The 17,031-nt window shown below is 44.4% G+C and overlaps 1 protein-coding gene across 1 annotated transcript in view; it reads right to left on the bottom strand.

Moving 5' to 3' along the window:
• Positions 1-1,836: 1,836 nt before the first annotated feature.
• LOC112236722 (zinc finger and BTB domain-containing protein 46-like) overlaps positions 1,837-17,031 on the bottom strand; it is a 208,698-nt gene continuing 193,503 nt past the window's right edge. Inside the window, exons 5-6 of the mRNA XM_042308260.1 lie at positions 4,458-4,633; positions 1,837-3,026 (exon numbers count right to left, since the gene is read on the bottom strand). Of these exons, the coding sequence (XP_042164194.1) occupies positions 2,586-3,026; positions 4,458-4,633 (617 nt within the window). The 3' untranslated portion in view covers positions 1,837-2,585. The remainder of the gene's footprint in view (positions 3,027-4,457; positions 4,634-17,031) is intronic.

Genomic DNA, 17,031 nt, shown 5'->3' with positions numbered 1-17,031 from the left:
TACACACAGTAAGTTCTGATCCATAGCTAACTTAGAATAACTTCCTCTAATTTGTCTTTCTCTGTAAAAACCAAATACAACAGAAAACCAGAGAACTGTCACGATATAACTAATCAGAAAAGCAGAGAACTGGCTGATACAACTAATCAGAAAAGCAGGGAACTGGCTGATATAACTAATCAGATAAGCAGAGAACTGGCTGATATAACTAATCAGAAAAGCAGAGAACTGGCTGATACAACTAATCAGAAAAGCAGGGAACTGGCTGATATAACTAATCAGAAAAGCAGAGAACTGGCTGATATAACTAATCAGAAAAGCAGAGAACTGGCTGATACAACTAATCAGAAAAGCAGAGAACTGGCTGATATAACTAATCAGAAAAGCAGAGAACTGGCTGATATAACTAATCAGAAAAGCAGAGAACTGGCTGATACAACTAATCAGAAAAGCAGAGAACTGGCTGATATAACTAATCAGAAAAGCAGAGAACTGGCTGATATAACTAATCAGAAAAGCAGAGAACTGGCTGATACAACTAATCAGAAAAGCAGAGAACTGGCTGATATAACTAATCAGAAAAGCCACATGGCTCGCTGTCCACAACAAGGCCAAATGTAAAAGATTTCCTTATACAAGATATAAAACATCAAAAATAAAACGCACAATAATGCATCCAGCACTTAATAATCATAATGTTAATAATGTAATCATAACAACAATAGTCTTACTTCTGATCATCATAAGACTCAAAATGGTCAAATAACAGGAAATCATCTGAAGAAAATCAATACACATCTCACACACGAACGCATCCACACACTGTGCCCACAGAAGGCATTAGACAGAGTGGAGCGAATGCCTTTATAGTATAATAATTCCACCACAAAAACATGGATTTTCATAAATGACCTTTTCAAACAAAAGAAAGCGTCATAAAATCACACAACAGAACAGGCCACTCCCTGGATGGACTCAAGCAGAAGCCTGACCTTGTCTTTACAAATACAAACTCAAATACATGTCCTCACCAAAAAGAAAGATGAGCCATCATTTAAGGTCCACTAAGATGTAAAAGTGCGCATATTCTGTATTGATGGTGAAATATACAAATGATCACTCAACAGAGGTTTTAAAGAGTAAAGAGATACAACATGAGATGGAAGGACAGAATGGGTCAGGAGGAGAGACTCAATGTAAGCCATGTAGCGACATGTACAATAGTTTTATAGTGTGATTGTTTTGGCATGAGATTTGACCCGTCATCATTGTGTATGTAGTCCGTCTCTCTCACCCCTCTATCGGCCCACTTGTCGTATAGGGAAATGGTACACAAATAAGCATTTCTTCACCTTTCCTCAGACAAGACAACCTCTCTCATTCTGGGAGTAAATGTCTGAAGTAGAGATCTGGATACTGCATTGTTAGTAACATAAGCATTTCGCTGCACCGCTATATAACATCTATTAAACTGTGTATGCGACCAAAAAACTTTGATATCCTCTCTGAAAGTAGAGAGCAATTACACCTGGAGTGATGGGTTATGTTCCTGCATAGTGTTCCCTCTCTCCTCCCGTCTCTAACACTCCCTTTCTCTCCCTATCTTCAACGCTCCCTCTTGCTCAGTCTACTAGAATCCCTGTGGCTTGTTTGTATGTACATTTGCTCAACCTTTCATAATTCTCACCACAGCTCAACAGAAATGCATGGTAACTTAAGTGGAGGAGAAAGAACCCATTGAAAGGCATAGGCTTTATAATCAGCAAACTACAGCACAAGCATACTAATATCCATATATATATATATATATATATATATATATATATATATATATATATATATATATATATATATATATATAACATATATATATAACAGTCATGAGGACATACAATATATCCTTAAAGGTAGGTGCGGTCACCAAGTTGTGTAGTTAAAAATCAGATTGAAAATGTAAACCACAGGTTGTGGGCATTGACAGGATTCTTGTCGACGTTAAAGTGCAAGTCTGTGGCAGTTTCACTCTGCAGGAGACAATGAGCCGACCGATGACCGACGCGTGCATCTTTGCAATAGATAAAAGATTGTCCCAAAAATGTATAGACAGTCCCCAAATAGGACTGCATGGCAACAAGACACCACCTTAGCATTTTTCCAAACTGTTAACAATCCGTCATGTCAATGGCGACTGTGAACACTAATGGCCACAGTCCAACATCACCCAAGACTGTTTAATAAGTCCTCATTGGCCCCAGTGTGACATAGGTGGACAACTAAACCAATGGACAGACTCTGGTCTGGTCCTCATCAGAAACAAGAAAAAAAACTAAACTAAAGAGGAAAGAAACTGCATCAGAAAGGTGGTGAGAGGAAAGAGACTCTCTTCTCTCAACCGCTCTCCGTGGCAATCATCAGCACAGGGCTCAGCTTGTGTGTGTGGCCCCTGTCAATATAGATCATTGTCATGTATCGCCCGCATACCCCACTCAGAGGAAGGCCTGCCCATGAACATGGGTAAAGAGAGCTGTCTCTGCCTGAGACATTCCAACAGATCCACAAATGATCCTAAATGATCCCATGGGATCCTAAGAGATCCAGCCGAAATCCTTCTCGCTCCCGTTGTGCTGCACCCGCTCTGGCTCAGAGTCATTGCTCTCCTCCTTGTCATTGTCCATCACCCCGTCTCCCGCCGTCATCATCCCTGAGTCATCCTTCCACTTCCTTCCCTTGTCATCCACCTCTCCTATTATCTCTCCATCCCCTTCCGTCATCATCTCTTCCTCTCCGTCACCGTCGCACTCTGTCTGGTCATCAGGGAAATGGTGGTCGCCGGGATACAGCTCGTCCTCTGGGGAGAGGTCTCCGCCCACTTCCCCGTTGTGGTCCAATAACGCAGCCATGCCCCGCCCGGAACAGTCAGCGCAGACGCCATGGCGACGGGAGCCGTGTTTGATTCCGACACTGGCTGCCGACATGAAGACCCGGCTGCAGACCTTACACACATACTTCTTGTCCTTACTGTGGACCTGTAGGAGAGACACACATTAATACACAACCTACACACATACTTCTTGTCCTTACTGTGGACCTGTAGGAGAGACACACAATAACACACAACCTACACACATACTTCTTGTCCTTACTATATCTGCTCTCTGAACTCCTCCCCTGAGCACAGCACAGCAGTTGACTGGAACTCTGCTCTCTGAACTCCTCCCCTGAGCACAGCACAGCAGCTGACTGGGACTCTACTCTCTGAACTCCTCTCCCCTGAGCACAGCACAGCAGCTGACTGGGACTCTGCTCTCTGAACTCCTCTCCCCTGAGCACAGCACAGCAGCTGACTGGGACTCTGCTCTCTGAACTCCTCTCCCCTGAGCACAGCACAGCAGCTGACTGGGACTCTACTCTCTGTGACTGTCTGCTACTGCACTGCTCTTACCAGTGTGTGTCTCAGCTCACTGCTGTACCCTGGTGGTGACTGTCTGCTACTGCACTGCTCTTACCAGTGTGTGTCTCAGCTCACTGCTGTACCCCGGTGGTGACTGTCTGCTACTGCACTGCTCTTACCAGTGTGTGTCTCAGCTCACTGCTGTACCCAGGTGGTGACTGTCTGCTACTGCACTGCTCTTACCAGTGTGTGTCTCAGCTCACTGCTGTACCCCTGGTGACTGTCTGCTACTGCACTGCTCTTACCAGTGTGGTCTCAGCTCACTGCTGTACTGGTGACTGTCTGCTACTGCACTGCTCTTACCAGTGTGTGTCTCAGCTCACTGCTGTACCCCGGTGGTGACTGTCTGCTACTGCACTGCTCTTACCAGTGTGTGTCTCAGCTCACTGCTGTACCCGGTGGTGACTGTCTGCTACTGCACTGCTCTTACCAGTGTGTGTCTCAGCTCACTGCTGTACCCCGGTGGTGACTGTCTGCTACTGCACTGCTCTTACCAGTGTGTGTCTCAGCTCACTGCTGTACCCCGGTGGTGACTGTCTGCTACTGCACTGCTCTTACCAGTGTGTGTCTCAGCTCACTGCTGTACCCCGGTGGTGACTGTCTGCTACTGCACTGCTCTTACCAGTGTGTGTCTCAGCTCACTGCTGTACCCTGGTGGTGACTGTCTGCTACTGCACTGCTCTTACCAGTGTGTGTCTCAGCTCACTGCTGTACCCTGGTGGTGACTGTCTGCTACTGCACTGCTCTTACCAGTGTGTGTCTCAGCTCACTGCTGTACCCTGGTGGTGACTGTCTGCTACTGCACTGCTCTTACCAGTGTGTGTCTCAGCTCACTGCTGTACCCTGGTGGTGACTGTCTGCTACTGCACTGCTCTTACCAGTGTGTGTCTCAGCTCACTGCTGTACCCCGGTGGTGACTGTCTGCTACTGCACTGCTCTTACCAGTGTGTGTCTCAGCTCACTGCTGTACCCCGGTGGTGACTGTCTGCTACTGCACTGCTCTTACCAGTGTGTGTCTCTTCATGTGCTCCCTCCTGGTGAACTTCTTGCCACAGATCTCACAGGGGTAGGGCCTCTCACCCGTGTGGGAGCGCATGTGCCTCTTTAGGATGCACTGGTGCATGGCAGAGAAACTACAGTAGGGACACTTAAACTTCTTACGGATCACTGTGAAGTCATTCACTGGAGAGAGAGAGAGAGAGAGTGAGAGAGAGAGAGAGAAAGAGAGAGAGATTAGTTTGCATCTAGTCTGCGTGAGTTAAATCACAGTTTGTTTAAAGCTCATTCAAAAGTTTTAAAACGTCTACATCAGTTAGATTAATAAAATACCAGAAGTGCAATTTAAGTGACAGGTTCAATTGATCAAAGACACAGGTTTAAAAGACACTGCCATCCTATATTTAACATTAGAGCGTATTACCAACTCTGATGCCCACCTAAATGTCAGTGACTAGTCTATTGGATCAAACAAAGACATCAGAGAGAGACAGAGAACAATACAGTAAGGATAAAGGCCTACAATAGAGCTACATCTCCACTTTACATAATAGATCAACTCAGGATGAATTGGGTTAAGATCAACACACACATGAGATCAGGTACACACTACATATATACAAAGGTTAAAGGGGAGAGCGATGATGGAGAGATATTACAACACAGCAAGGCTTGGATAGACGGCTATGATAGCTCTATATCTACACATGACATATAACAGGTAGCCCACAGGAGGAATCAGGTCCTGTACAGACCGACACACATGAGATTGAGAACTTGCTAGATACTTACAGCGGTGAAGTCAGGTAAAAGGGAGACAGTACATAATAATACCATCCTGTTGATTTTCAGCTTCTACAGCAGGGCTCTCCAACTCTGTTCCTGGGGTGCCGCCCTCCTTTATGTTTTCACCCCAATCCCAGCTGTAACTGACCTCATCGACCAGCTAATTATTACAGTCAGGTGCGCTAGTTTAGGGTTGGAGCCAAACCTACAGGATGGCATAGCTCTCCAGAAACAGGGTTGGAGAGCCCTATTCTACAGCCTCCGCTAAGCCCACTAATTCAACGTCTAAAGGCTAAGTAGATGCTCACACAGACATATTGTGTTGATGTCTGTGTGTGCACACAGGCGTCTTACCCGGACGTTGACTAAATGTGTTCGGGCAAAAAGCGTCCCACTGGGGACAGACGTCAATTCAATGTCTATTCCACGTTGGTTCCACGTGCATTCTCTGAAATGACCTGGAAACAATGTTGGTTCAACCTGTGTGTGCCCAGTGGGTTAATAGATTGCGTGAAGAGCAAACCTCAAGTAAGACAAGACCAGTGGGGGTGTGACACACATGTTGGTTACCTGACATTAGGAAGGCTCAGGGAGTCAGAATAGAAAACATGACCAGCTCATCCGACCTTAAACTGTTAGACATGACTTGGTTGGGAAACATGGCCGTAACTCAAAGTGTATGGAGCAGAGTCTATATCTACAACCAAAAGCCTTTTACATGGCCGTAACTAAGAGTCTATGGAGCAGAGTCTATATCTACAACCAAAAGCCTTTTACATGGCCGTAACTAAGAGTCTATGGAGCAGAGTCTATATCTACAACCAAAAGCCTTTTACATGGCCGTAACTAAGAGTCTATGGAGCAGAGTCTATATCTACAACCAAAAGCCTTTTACATGGCCGTAACTAAGAGTCTATGGAGCAGAGTCTATATCTACAACCAAAAGCCTTTTACATGGCCGTAACTAAGAGTCTATGGAGCAGAGTCTATATCTACAACCAAAAGCCTTTTACATGGCCGCAACTCAAAGTTTATGGAGCAGAGTCTATATCTACAACCAAAAGCCTTTTACATACTCACACAGTATGCAGATATTACTTACCTGGTAAGACAATTTAGGAAAGGAAAATGAATGTGTGTTAAATGCATGATTTCATACAGTTTGTGTGTACTGTATATTTCTACATAACTACAGGACTCAAACACAACAAAACACTCTCAGACCCAACGCCCACACGTGTATTCCTTCACAGTTTATTGATTACAGAATACAAACTACCAGGAAATGGCAACAAACTTCAGAAAAATATATATTGATATATGATATTCGGGAATGGAAAGATAAAATATACAGTCTAAAATACCCTTTTACAAAACAAAACAACAGCAGTGCAATTGAAATCAGCCTCATTTGCTCTTTATAAAAAGGCCTAATACAATCTGGTCTGTAATCAGTCTCGATTCACATGAGAGGAGCCTAGCCTGCTTCCCTGTTTTGACCATAGGCCAGTCTTTCTCCCCAAAAAAAAGGGACCCCAGGTTTTTAGGGGTTGACATATGACTGAGTTTTTTTCTATGTCAGCTCAGGGATGAGTTTCTTAAACAAGATGACAAGTTCCACTTGCTCCATTCTCGTATCGGTTTGTGTGAAAAACACCAAAATGACCTACAGGGCATGTGACACCCTAGAGTGCACTGCTTTTGACCAGAATCATAATGGCTGATGCCCCTAAAGTTCCATGAATGGGGCCTCTGCTCGTCCCTTTGAGTAATAATTCACAGTATGGGTACAGACACACATTGACCAGGACTGGCAAACACAGCTTTATCTTGTCATTGCCCTTTGGGGGTTGACACAAGGCTGGCTTTTTTTGGTCAGATGCATTTGTAAAAGGTCCAGTGTGAATCCAAATTTGATTGAATGAGTGGTTGGTTGATTGGCTAATTGGTTGATGCCCTCCCATGAAATTAGGACACTACATGCTACTGTACTACAGTCAAACAGCCAGAAAAATACCCTTTCTCCCTCAGAATGATCGGAATGAGGAAGCGGAGAGAGGACTATTCCCAGCTAACAGAGAGAACTTTTTTGTAATGTTCCCCTGATGTTTGAGTGTCCAGTTTTCTGTTAGTTAGGTGAACATTTTATGTATGTTAGCAAAAACCTCCCGAGACCCTATTTAGCATGTTTTGGTGTTAACAACCTCTTGAAACTAGGGGGCACTATTTTCATTTTTGGAAAAATAACATTCCCAAAGTAATCAGGCTATTTTTCAGGACCAGATACTAGAATACTAGAATATGCATATAATTGAATAATTGATAGGTTAGGATAGAAAACCCTCTAAAGTTTCCAAAACTGTAAAAATATTGTCTGTGAATATAACAGAACTGATATTGCAGGCGAAAGCCTGAGAAAAATCCAATCAGGAAGGGACTCTTATTTTGAAACCTCTGCGTTCCTATGCGTCCCTATTGAGCAGTGAAAGGGATATCAACCAGATTCCTTTTTCTATGGCTTCCCTAATGTGTCTAGGGTCACAAGACATAGTTTCAGGCTTTTATTTTGAAAAATGAGCGTGAGCGACAACATTGCGTCAGTGGTCAGCTGGTGGCTCTCAGAGTGATATGTGCATAATAGACAAATGCGGCCATTGTTTCTCTCGCTCCTACTAAGAAGCCAACTGACCCGGTTGATATATTATCGAATAGATATTTGAAAAACACCTTGAGGATTGATTATAAAAAACGTTTGCCATGTTTCTGTCGATATTATGGATCTAATTTGGAATATATTTCCGGTGTTGTCGGGACCGCAATTTCCGGTCGATTTCTCAGCCAAACGTGAAGAACAAACGGAGCTATTTCGGCTACACAAAATAATCTTTATGGAAAAAAGGAACATTTGCTATCTAACTGGGAGTCTCGTGAGTGAAAACATCTGAAGCTCATCAAAGGTAAACGATTTAATTTGATTGCTTTTCTAATTTTTGTGACCAAGCTGCCTGCTGCTAGCTAGGCATAATGCTATGCTAGGCTATCGATAAACTTACACAAATGCTTGTCTTGCTTTGGCTGTAAAGCATAATTTCAAAATCTGAGATGACACTTGTGATTTCATGAATATGAATATTTTCTAGTAATATGTTTTGTCCGTTGCGTTATGCTAATTAGTGTCAGTTGATGACAATTCTCCCGGATCTGGGAGCGGTATAGTTCCAAGAGGTTTTAAGAGTTAGCATTCCTTTAATGTCAAACAAAACTAACTTACCCAGAACGTGGTTAACATGTTCTCAGAATATCCCATATTAATGTTCTAGACACGTTTCATGGGACGTTGAAAGAACATTCATGTGTCCAGTTTTTTGAGGGTCAGGAGAAATAATCCGGCAACGTCACAGCAAACATACACAGAACATGGTTGTTCTCAGAATGTAAATGATACATTTTCTAGTCCCATTTAGTGGGAACGTTGCAGGAACATTCAGGTGTCCAGTTATGAGGATTAGGAGAATATTCCACACATTTTACACCAAACATACACAGAACATGGTTGCCATGTTCTCAGAATATAAGATATGAATGTTCTAGACCCGTTTCATTAAAACGTTGCAATACACAGGTTTAAAAATCAAATCAAATCAAATCAATTTTATTTGTCACATACACATGGTTAGCAGATGTTAATGCGAGTGTAGCGAAATGCTTGTGCTTCTAGTTCCGACAATGCAATAATAACCAACAAGTAATCTAACTAACAATTCCAAAACTACTGTCTTATACACAGTGTAAGGGGATAAAGAATATGTACATAAGGATATATGAATGAGTGATGGTACAGAGCAGCATAGGCAAGATACAGTAGATGGTATCGAGTACAGTATATACATATGAGATGAGTATGTAAACAAAGTGGCATAGTTAAAGTGGCTAGTGATACATGTATTACATAAGGATGTAGTCGATGATATAGAGTACAGTATATACGTATGCATATGAGATGAATAATGTAGGGTAAGTAACATTATATAAGGTAGCATTGTTTAAAGTGGCTAGTGATATATTTACATCATTTCCCATCAATTCCCATTATTAAAGTGGCTGGAGTTGAGTCAGTGTCAGTGTCAGTGTGTTGGCAGCAGCCACTCAATGTTAGTGGTGGCTGTTTACAGTCTGATGGCCTTGAGATAGAAGCTGTTTTTCAGTCTCTCGGTCCCAGCTTTGATGCACCTGTACTGACCTCGCCTTCTGGATGATAGCGGGGTGAACAGGCAGTGGCTCGGGTGGTTGATGTCCTTGATGATCTTCATGGCCTTCCTGTAACATCGGGTGGTGTAGGTGTCCTGGAGGGCAGGTAGTTTGCCCCCGGTGATGCGTTGTGCAGACCTCACTACCCTCTGGAGAGCCTTACGGTTGTGGGCGGAGCAGTTGCCGTACCAGGCGGTGATACAGCCCGCCAGGATGCTCTCGATTGTGCATCTGTAGAAGTTTGTGAGTGCTTTTGGTGACAAGCCGAATTTCTTCAGCCTCCTGAGGTTGAAGAGGCGCTGCTGCGCCTTCTTCACGATGCTGTCTGTGTGAGTGGACCAATTCAGTTTGTCTGTGATGTGTATGCCGAGGAACTTAAAACTTGCTACCCTCTCCACTACTGTTCCATCGATGTGGATCGGGGGGTGTTCCCTCTGCTGTTTCCTGAAGTCCACAATCATCTCCTTAGTTTTGTTGACGTTGAGTGTGAGGTTATTTCCTGACACCACACTCCGAGGGCCCTCACCTCCTCCCTGTAGGCCGTCTCGTCGTTGTTGGTAATCAAGCCTACCACTGTTGTGTCGTCCGCAAACTTGATGATTGAGTTGGAGGCGTGCGTGGCCACGCAGTCGTGGGTGAACAGGGAGTACAGGAGAGGGCTCAGAACGCACCCTTGTGGGGCCCCAGTGTTGAGGATCAGCGGAGTGGAGATGTTGTTGCCTACCCTCACCACCTGGGGGCGGCCCGTCAGGAAGTCCAGTACCCAGTTGCACAGGGCGGGGTCGAGACCCAGGGTCTCGAGCTTGATAACGAGCTTGGAGGGTACTATGGTGTTGAATGCCGAGCTGTAGTCGATGAACAGCATTCTCACATAGGTATTCCTCTTGTCCAGATGGGTTAGGGCAGTGTGCAGTGTGGTTGAGATTGCATCGTCTGTGGACCTATTTGGGCGGTAAGCAAATTGGAGTGGGTCTAGGGTGTCAGGTAGGGTGGAGGTGATATGGTCCTTGACTAGTCTCTCAAAGCACTTCATGATGACGGAAGTGAGTGCTACGGGCGGTAGTCGTTTAGCTCAGTTACCTTAGCTTTCTTGGGAACAGGAACAATGGTGGCCCTCTTGAAGCATGTGGGAACAGCAGACTGGTATAGGGATTGATTGAATATGTCCGTAAACACACCGGCCAGCTGGTCTGCGCATGCTCTGAGGGCGCGGCTGGGGATGCCGTCTGGGCCTGCAGCCTTGCGAGGGTTAACACGTTTAAATGTCTTACTCACCTCGGCTGCAGTGAAGGAGAGTCCGCATGTTTTCGTTGCAGGCCGTGTCAGTGGCACTGTATTGTCCTCAAAGCGGGCAAAAAGTTATTTAGTCTGCCTGGGAGCAAGACATCCTGGTCCGTGACTGGGCTGGATTTCTTCTTGTAGTCCGTGATTGACTGTAGACCCTGCCACATGCCTCTTGTGTCTGAGCCGTTGAATTGAGATTCTACTTTGTCTCTGTACTGACGCTTAGCTTGTTTGATAGCCTTGCGGAGGGAATAGCTGCACTGTTTGTATTCGGTCTTGTTACCAGTCACCTTGCCCTGATTAAAAGCAGTGGTTCGCGCTTTCAGTTTCACGCGAATGCTGCCATCAATCCACGGTTTCTGGTTAGGGAATGTTTTAATCGTTGCTATGGGAACGACATCTTCAACGCACGTTCTAATGAACTCGCACACCGAATCAGCGTATTCGTCAATATTGTTATCTGACGCAATGCGAAACATCTCCCAGTCTACGTGATGGAAGCAGTCTTGGAGTGTGGAGTCAGCTTGGTCGGACCAGCGTTGGACAGACCTCAGCGTGGGAGCCTCTTGTTTTAGTTTCTGTCTGTAGGCAGGGATCAACAACAATGAATGCAGCCTCCGGATAAATGGATTCCAGTTTGCAAAGAGTCAAATAAAGTTCGTTCAGAGCCATCGATGTGTCTACTTGGGGGGGGATATATACGGCTGTGATTATAATCTAAGAGAATTCTCTTGGTAGATAATGCGGTCTACATTTGATTGTGAGGAATTCTAAACAGGTGAACAGAAGGATTTGAGTTCCTGTATGTTTCTTTCATCACACCATGTCACGTTAGCCATAAGGCATACGCCCCCGCCCCTCTTCTTACCAGAAAGATGTTTGTTTCTGTCAGCGCAATGCGTGGAGAAACCTGCTGGCTGCACCGCCTCGGATAGCGTCTCTCCTGTGAGCCATGTTTCCGTGAAGCAAAGAACGTTACAGTCTCTGATGTCCCTCTGGAATGCTACCCTTGCTCGGATTTCATCAACCTTGTTGTCAAGAGACTGGACATTGGCGAGAAGAATGCTAGGGAGTGGTGCACGAAGTGCCCGTCTCCGGAGTCTGACCAGAAGACCGACTCGTTTCCCTCTTTTTCTGAGTCGTTTTTTTGGGTCGCCGCATAGGATCCATTCCGTTGTCCTGGTTGAAAGGCAGAACACAGGATCCGCTTCGCGAAAAACATATTCTTGGTCGTACTGATGGTGAGTTGACGCTGATCTTATATTCAGTAGTTCTTCTCGACTGTATGTAATGAAACCTAAGACAATGACAAAGGACATTCTGTCATTGTCCTGAAATTGCATCCCGTAGTTGCCTCATCACAGTTTGACGTTGAGACTGGTGTTTTGCGGGTACTATTTAATGAAGCTGCTAGTTGAGGACTTGTGAGGCGTCTGTTTCTCAAACTAGACAATCTAATGTACTCGTCCTCTTGCTCAGTTGTGCACCGGGGCCTCCCACTCCTCTTTGTATTCTGGTTAGAGACAGTTTACGCTGTTCTGTGAAGGGAGTAGTACACAGCATTGTATGAGATCTTCAGTTTCTTGACAATTTCTCACATGGAATAGCCTTCATTTCTCAGAACAAGAATAGACTGATGAGTTTCTGGCCATTTTGAGCCTGTAATCAAACCCACAAATGCTGATGCTCCAGATCCTCAACTAGTTTAAAGAAGGCCAGTTTTATTGCTTCTTTAATCAAAACAACAGTTTTCAGCTGTGCTAACATAATTGCAAAAGGGTTTTCTAATGATCAATTAGACTTTTAAAATTATAAACTTGGATTAGCTAACACAACATGCCATTGGAACACAGGAGTGATGGTTGTTGATAATGGGCCTCTGTACGCCTATGTAGATATTCCATAAAAAAAATCAGCCGTTTCCAGCTACAATAGTCATTTACAACATGTCTACACTGTATTTCTGATCAATGTGATGTTATTTTAACGTACAAAAAGTGTTTTTCTTTCAAAAACAAGGACATTTCTAAGTGACCCCAAACTATTGAACAGTAGTGTACATGATTACACTGTTCATTTATAAAGTAGTTACTATTCAACATGTCTACACCGGGGATCTAAACTCACAACCTTTCGGTTCATGGTATTCTGATCTTTAAAAGCACCGTGGGTGTGTCCCTAACCTTGCCAACAGACAAAGAGCTGTGAATGGAACAGTGGTTAGCCAATCAGAGCCTTGACTCTGCAACAGAAACAAGGGGTGGTGTCTAAAGAAACACCTCTTTAGGGACATCCCTGAAACAAGCTGGGAACTAGACTAAAACCTCCAGGGGACCACCACAGAACGTTCTAGAACATATCTTATATTCTGAGAACATGGTAACCATGTTCTGTGTATGTTTGGTGTAACGTTGATGAAATGTTCTCTTAACCCTCAGACAACTGGACACATGAATGTTCCTGCAACGTTCCCAGAAATTGTGCCTATAAAATTAATATCTTATATTCTGTGAACATGGTAACCAGGTTTTGAGTATGTTTTGAGTGACGTTGATGTCCTAATGAGACTCCTAAGGGAATGTTCTCCAATGTTGTGGGAACGTTTGTTGTTAGCTGGGTTTTAGGGGTCATCGCTCTCAGAGATGAACATTTATTGCGAGACAGCATTTTAGTCAAACCACTCAAACACTGTGACATGTTTAAGTCCTTAAGGACCAACAGAGAGCGAGAGACAGAGAGATAGAGAGAGAGAGACAGAGAAAGAGAAAGAGAGAGAGAGAGAGAGAGAGAGAGCGAGAGAGACAGAGAGAGAGAGAGAGAGAGAGAGAGAGAGAGAGAGAAAGAGAGAGAGAGAAAGAGAGAGAGAGAGAGACAGAGAGAGACAGAGAGAGAAAGCGAGAGAGAGAGAGTGAACAAGAGCGAGAGAGAGAGACAGAGAGAGACAGGGAGAGAGAGTGAGAGAGAGAGAGAGCTTTGTGGTTCTACAATTCAGTTACTCAAATAGCATCAATCCAACAACCAAATTATACATTCAAAACTCATGCCCCTTGTTTTCAAATCATAGGAAGCAGGAGGAAGACAAACTGTCTGTAAGGAATTCCATTTAAGATACAGTAAGTGATAGGTTTGGCCTAGTTTTCAGTCCCACCCTGTCATTCACAAACATTACTCCCTGTACATCAACCACAGACTGTGTTACAATGAACAGTCTTCCCCTCTCTGACCACACCATCCAACCACACCATCCAACTCCATTTCCCATATACTCTCCCTCTCTATTCTTTTCAGGTCAGAGAGGTCATGCCCCTCCTCCGCCCACTTCCTCTTTAGCTAAAGAGTCTTAGGTCAATAAGGGCTGGAGCTGAGAAGAGCCAATTACTATTCTCCTTCAGCTGGGCTTATAGAGGGGGTAAGGAGGATTGGGCGCAGCGCACAGAGAAGGGGATTTGGAACGACCCTAACCCCATCCCAACAACGTGTCTCTATTGTTTTAAGTTGCATCAGCACGGATCTGAAAACAACACAGACCAAATGTAGGAAAATGAAAATGCCTTCCCAGAAACCTGCTTCCACCAGTCCAGTTACACCAGAGCAGATGAAGGACGGGAAGCCAGTCATTGTCCCAAAACATAGAGTGATACCTCTGTCCTCAAACGGTGGAAGACGATTTGGGTAAACACTAGCCCCTAAGGGCCGTTGTATCTGTCACAGTTGTCGACTCTGAATGTGAGATGGTTTTACACCCGAGTTGTTTCAGTGAGACTTCCTGATTTGAATTAAAACAGATGATTGTAGCATTGTTTCCGACTAGATAAGCCTCTGATCAGAGTGTGCAGCATGAACACTGACAGTGAATGTGTCACGTAAACAGGAGGTGGTGCTGACTTGTGGCAGCAGTCAGTTTCTCAACAGTTTTAGTGAGAAGTAAAGAACTGGAGATACAGATCTCCCTGTATGGAGAAGAGGGCCTATAGGTTGAGCCCTGACTGGTGACACAGAGGGAGACAGGGGGCTGGGGGAAAGAACAAAGTTCCCCACTAAAGTCAGTTTTGTGTTTCGCCCCCTAATAGTGACGATTTAAGAAAGGTACTGGAATCTGATCCTAGACCTGATTCTATTTCCAACAGCAGCACAATATCATCAATGAAATGAGCAGCCCTATTTCAACTCCATAAACAAGTGACAGAATGACAAACAGACAGACAAACACGTCTATTTATATATATATATTTAAATACAGCTCTCAGTTGAGCAGTTACAGTACATTTTCACTGTAAACTTCGCATATTAATTATGCTTTTTTTAAAAGATGCCTAAAGCCTCCTCAAAAATATAGGCCCATATGTAAAAACCAAACATTTGATAAAATATCGGTCTTTAATCTTATAAATGTACAAATACTTACACATTTTGCACAGGCTGTATAAAATGTACCAGTGCTCTTACAAAAAAGCCATATGGGGCCCAGATCGACACAGATGTGAAGGGAGATATGGGTTTATGGAGGGAGATATGGGTTTATGGAGGGAGATATGGGTTTATGGAGGGAGATATGGGTTTATGGAGGGAGATATGGGTTTATGGAGGGAGATATGGGTTTATGGAGGGAGATACGGGTTTAGGGAGGGAGATATGGGTTTATGGAGGGAGATACGGGTTTATGGAGGGAGATATGGGTTTATGGTGGGAGATACGGGTTTATGGAGGGAGATACGGGTTTATGGAGGGAGATACGGGTTTAGGGAGGGAGATACGGGTTTAGGGAGGGAGATACGGGATTTATGAAGGGAGATATGGGTTTATGGAGGGAGATATGGGTTTATGGAGGGAGATACGGGTTTATGGAGGGAGATATGGGTTTATGGAGGGAGATATGGGTTTATGGAGGGAGATATGGGTTTATGGAGGGAGATATGGGTTTATGGAGGGAGATATGGGTTTATGGAGGGAGATATGGGTTTATGGAGGGAGATACGGGTTTAGGGAGGGAGATATGGGTTTATGGAGGGAGATATGGGTTTATGGAGGGAGATACGGGTTTATGGAGGGAGATACGGGTTTAGGGAGGGAGATACGGGTTTAGGGAGGGAGATATGGGTTTATGGAGGGAGATACGGGTTTATGGAGGGAGATACGGGTTTATGGAGGGAGATACGGGTTTAGGGAGGGAGATACGGGATTTATGAAGGGAGATACGGGATTTATGAAGGGAGATATGGGTTTATGGAGGGAGATATGGGTTTATGGAGGGAGATATGGGTTTATGGAGGGAGATATGGGTTTATGGAGGGAGATATGGGTTTATGGAGGGAGATACGGGTTTAGGGAGGGAGATACGGGATTTATGAAGGGAGATATGGGTTTATGGAGGGAGATATGGGTTTATGGAGGGAGATATGGGTTTATGGAGGGAGATATGGGTTTATGGAGGGAGATATGGGTTTATGGAGGGAGATATGGGTTTATGGAGGGAGATATGGGTTTATGGAGGGAGATACGGGTTTAGGGAGGGAGATATGGGTTTATGGAGGGAGATATGGGTTTATGGAGGGAGATACGGGTTTATGGAGGGAGATACGGGATTTATGAAGGGAGATATGGGTTTTATGAAGGGAGATATGGGTTTATGGAGGGAGATATGGGTTTATGGAGGGAGATATGGGTTTATGGAGGGAGATATGGGTTTATGGAGGGAGATATGGGTTTATGAAGGAGATATGGGTTTATGGAGGGAGATATGGGTTTATGGAGGGAGATACGGGTTTATGGAGGGAGATACGGGTTTAGGGAGGGAGATATGGGTTTATGGAGGGAGATACGGGTTTATGGAGGGAGATATGGGTTTATGGTGGGAGATACGGGTTTATGGAGGGAGATACGGGTTTATGGAGGGAGATACGGGTTTAGGGAGGGAGATACGGGATTTATGAAGGGAGATATGGGTTTATGGAGGGAGATATGGGTTTATGGAGGGAGATACGGGTTTATGGAGGGAGATATGGGTTTATGGAGGGAGATATGGGTTTATGGAGGAGATATGGGTTTATGGAGGGAGATATGGGTTTATGGAGGGAGATATGGGTTTATGGAGGGAGATATGGGTTTATGGAGGGAGATACGGGTTTAGGGAGGGAGATATGGGTTTATGGAGGGAGATACGGGTTTATGGAGGGAGATACGGGTTTATGGAGGGAGATACGGGTTTAGGGAGGGAGATACGGGATTTATGAAGGGAGATATGGGTTTATGGAGGGAGATATGGGTTT

Source organism: Oncorhynchus tshawytscha, linkage group LG28 (assembly GCF_018296145.1).
Source record: "Oncorhynchus tshawytscha isolate Ot180627B linkage group LG28, Otsh_v2.0, whole genome shotgun sequence".
NCBI lineage: Eukaryota > Metazoa > Chordata > Actinopteri > Salmoniformes > Salmonidae > Oncorhynchus > Oncorhynchus tshawytscha.
The sequence above is the reverse complement of the archived record's forward strand: the minus strand, read 5'-3'. Positions and strand labels throughout refer to the sequence as shown.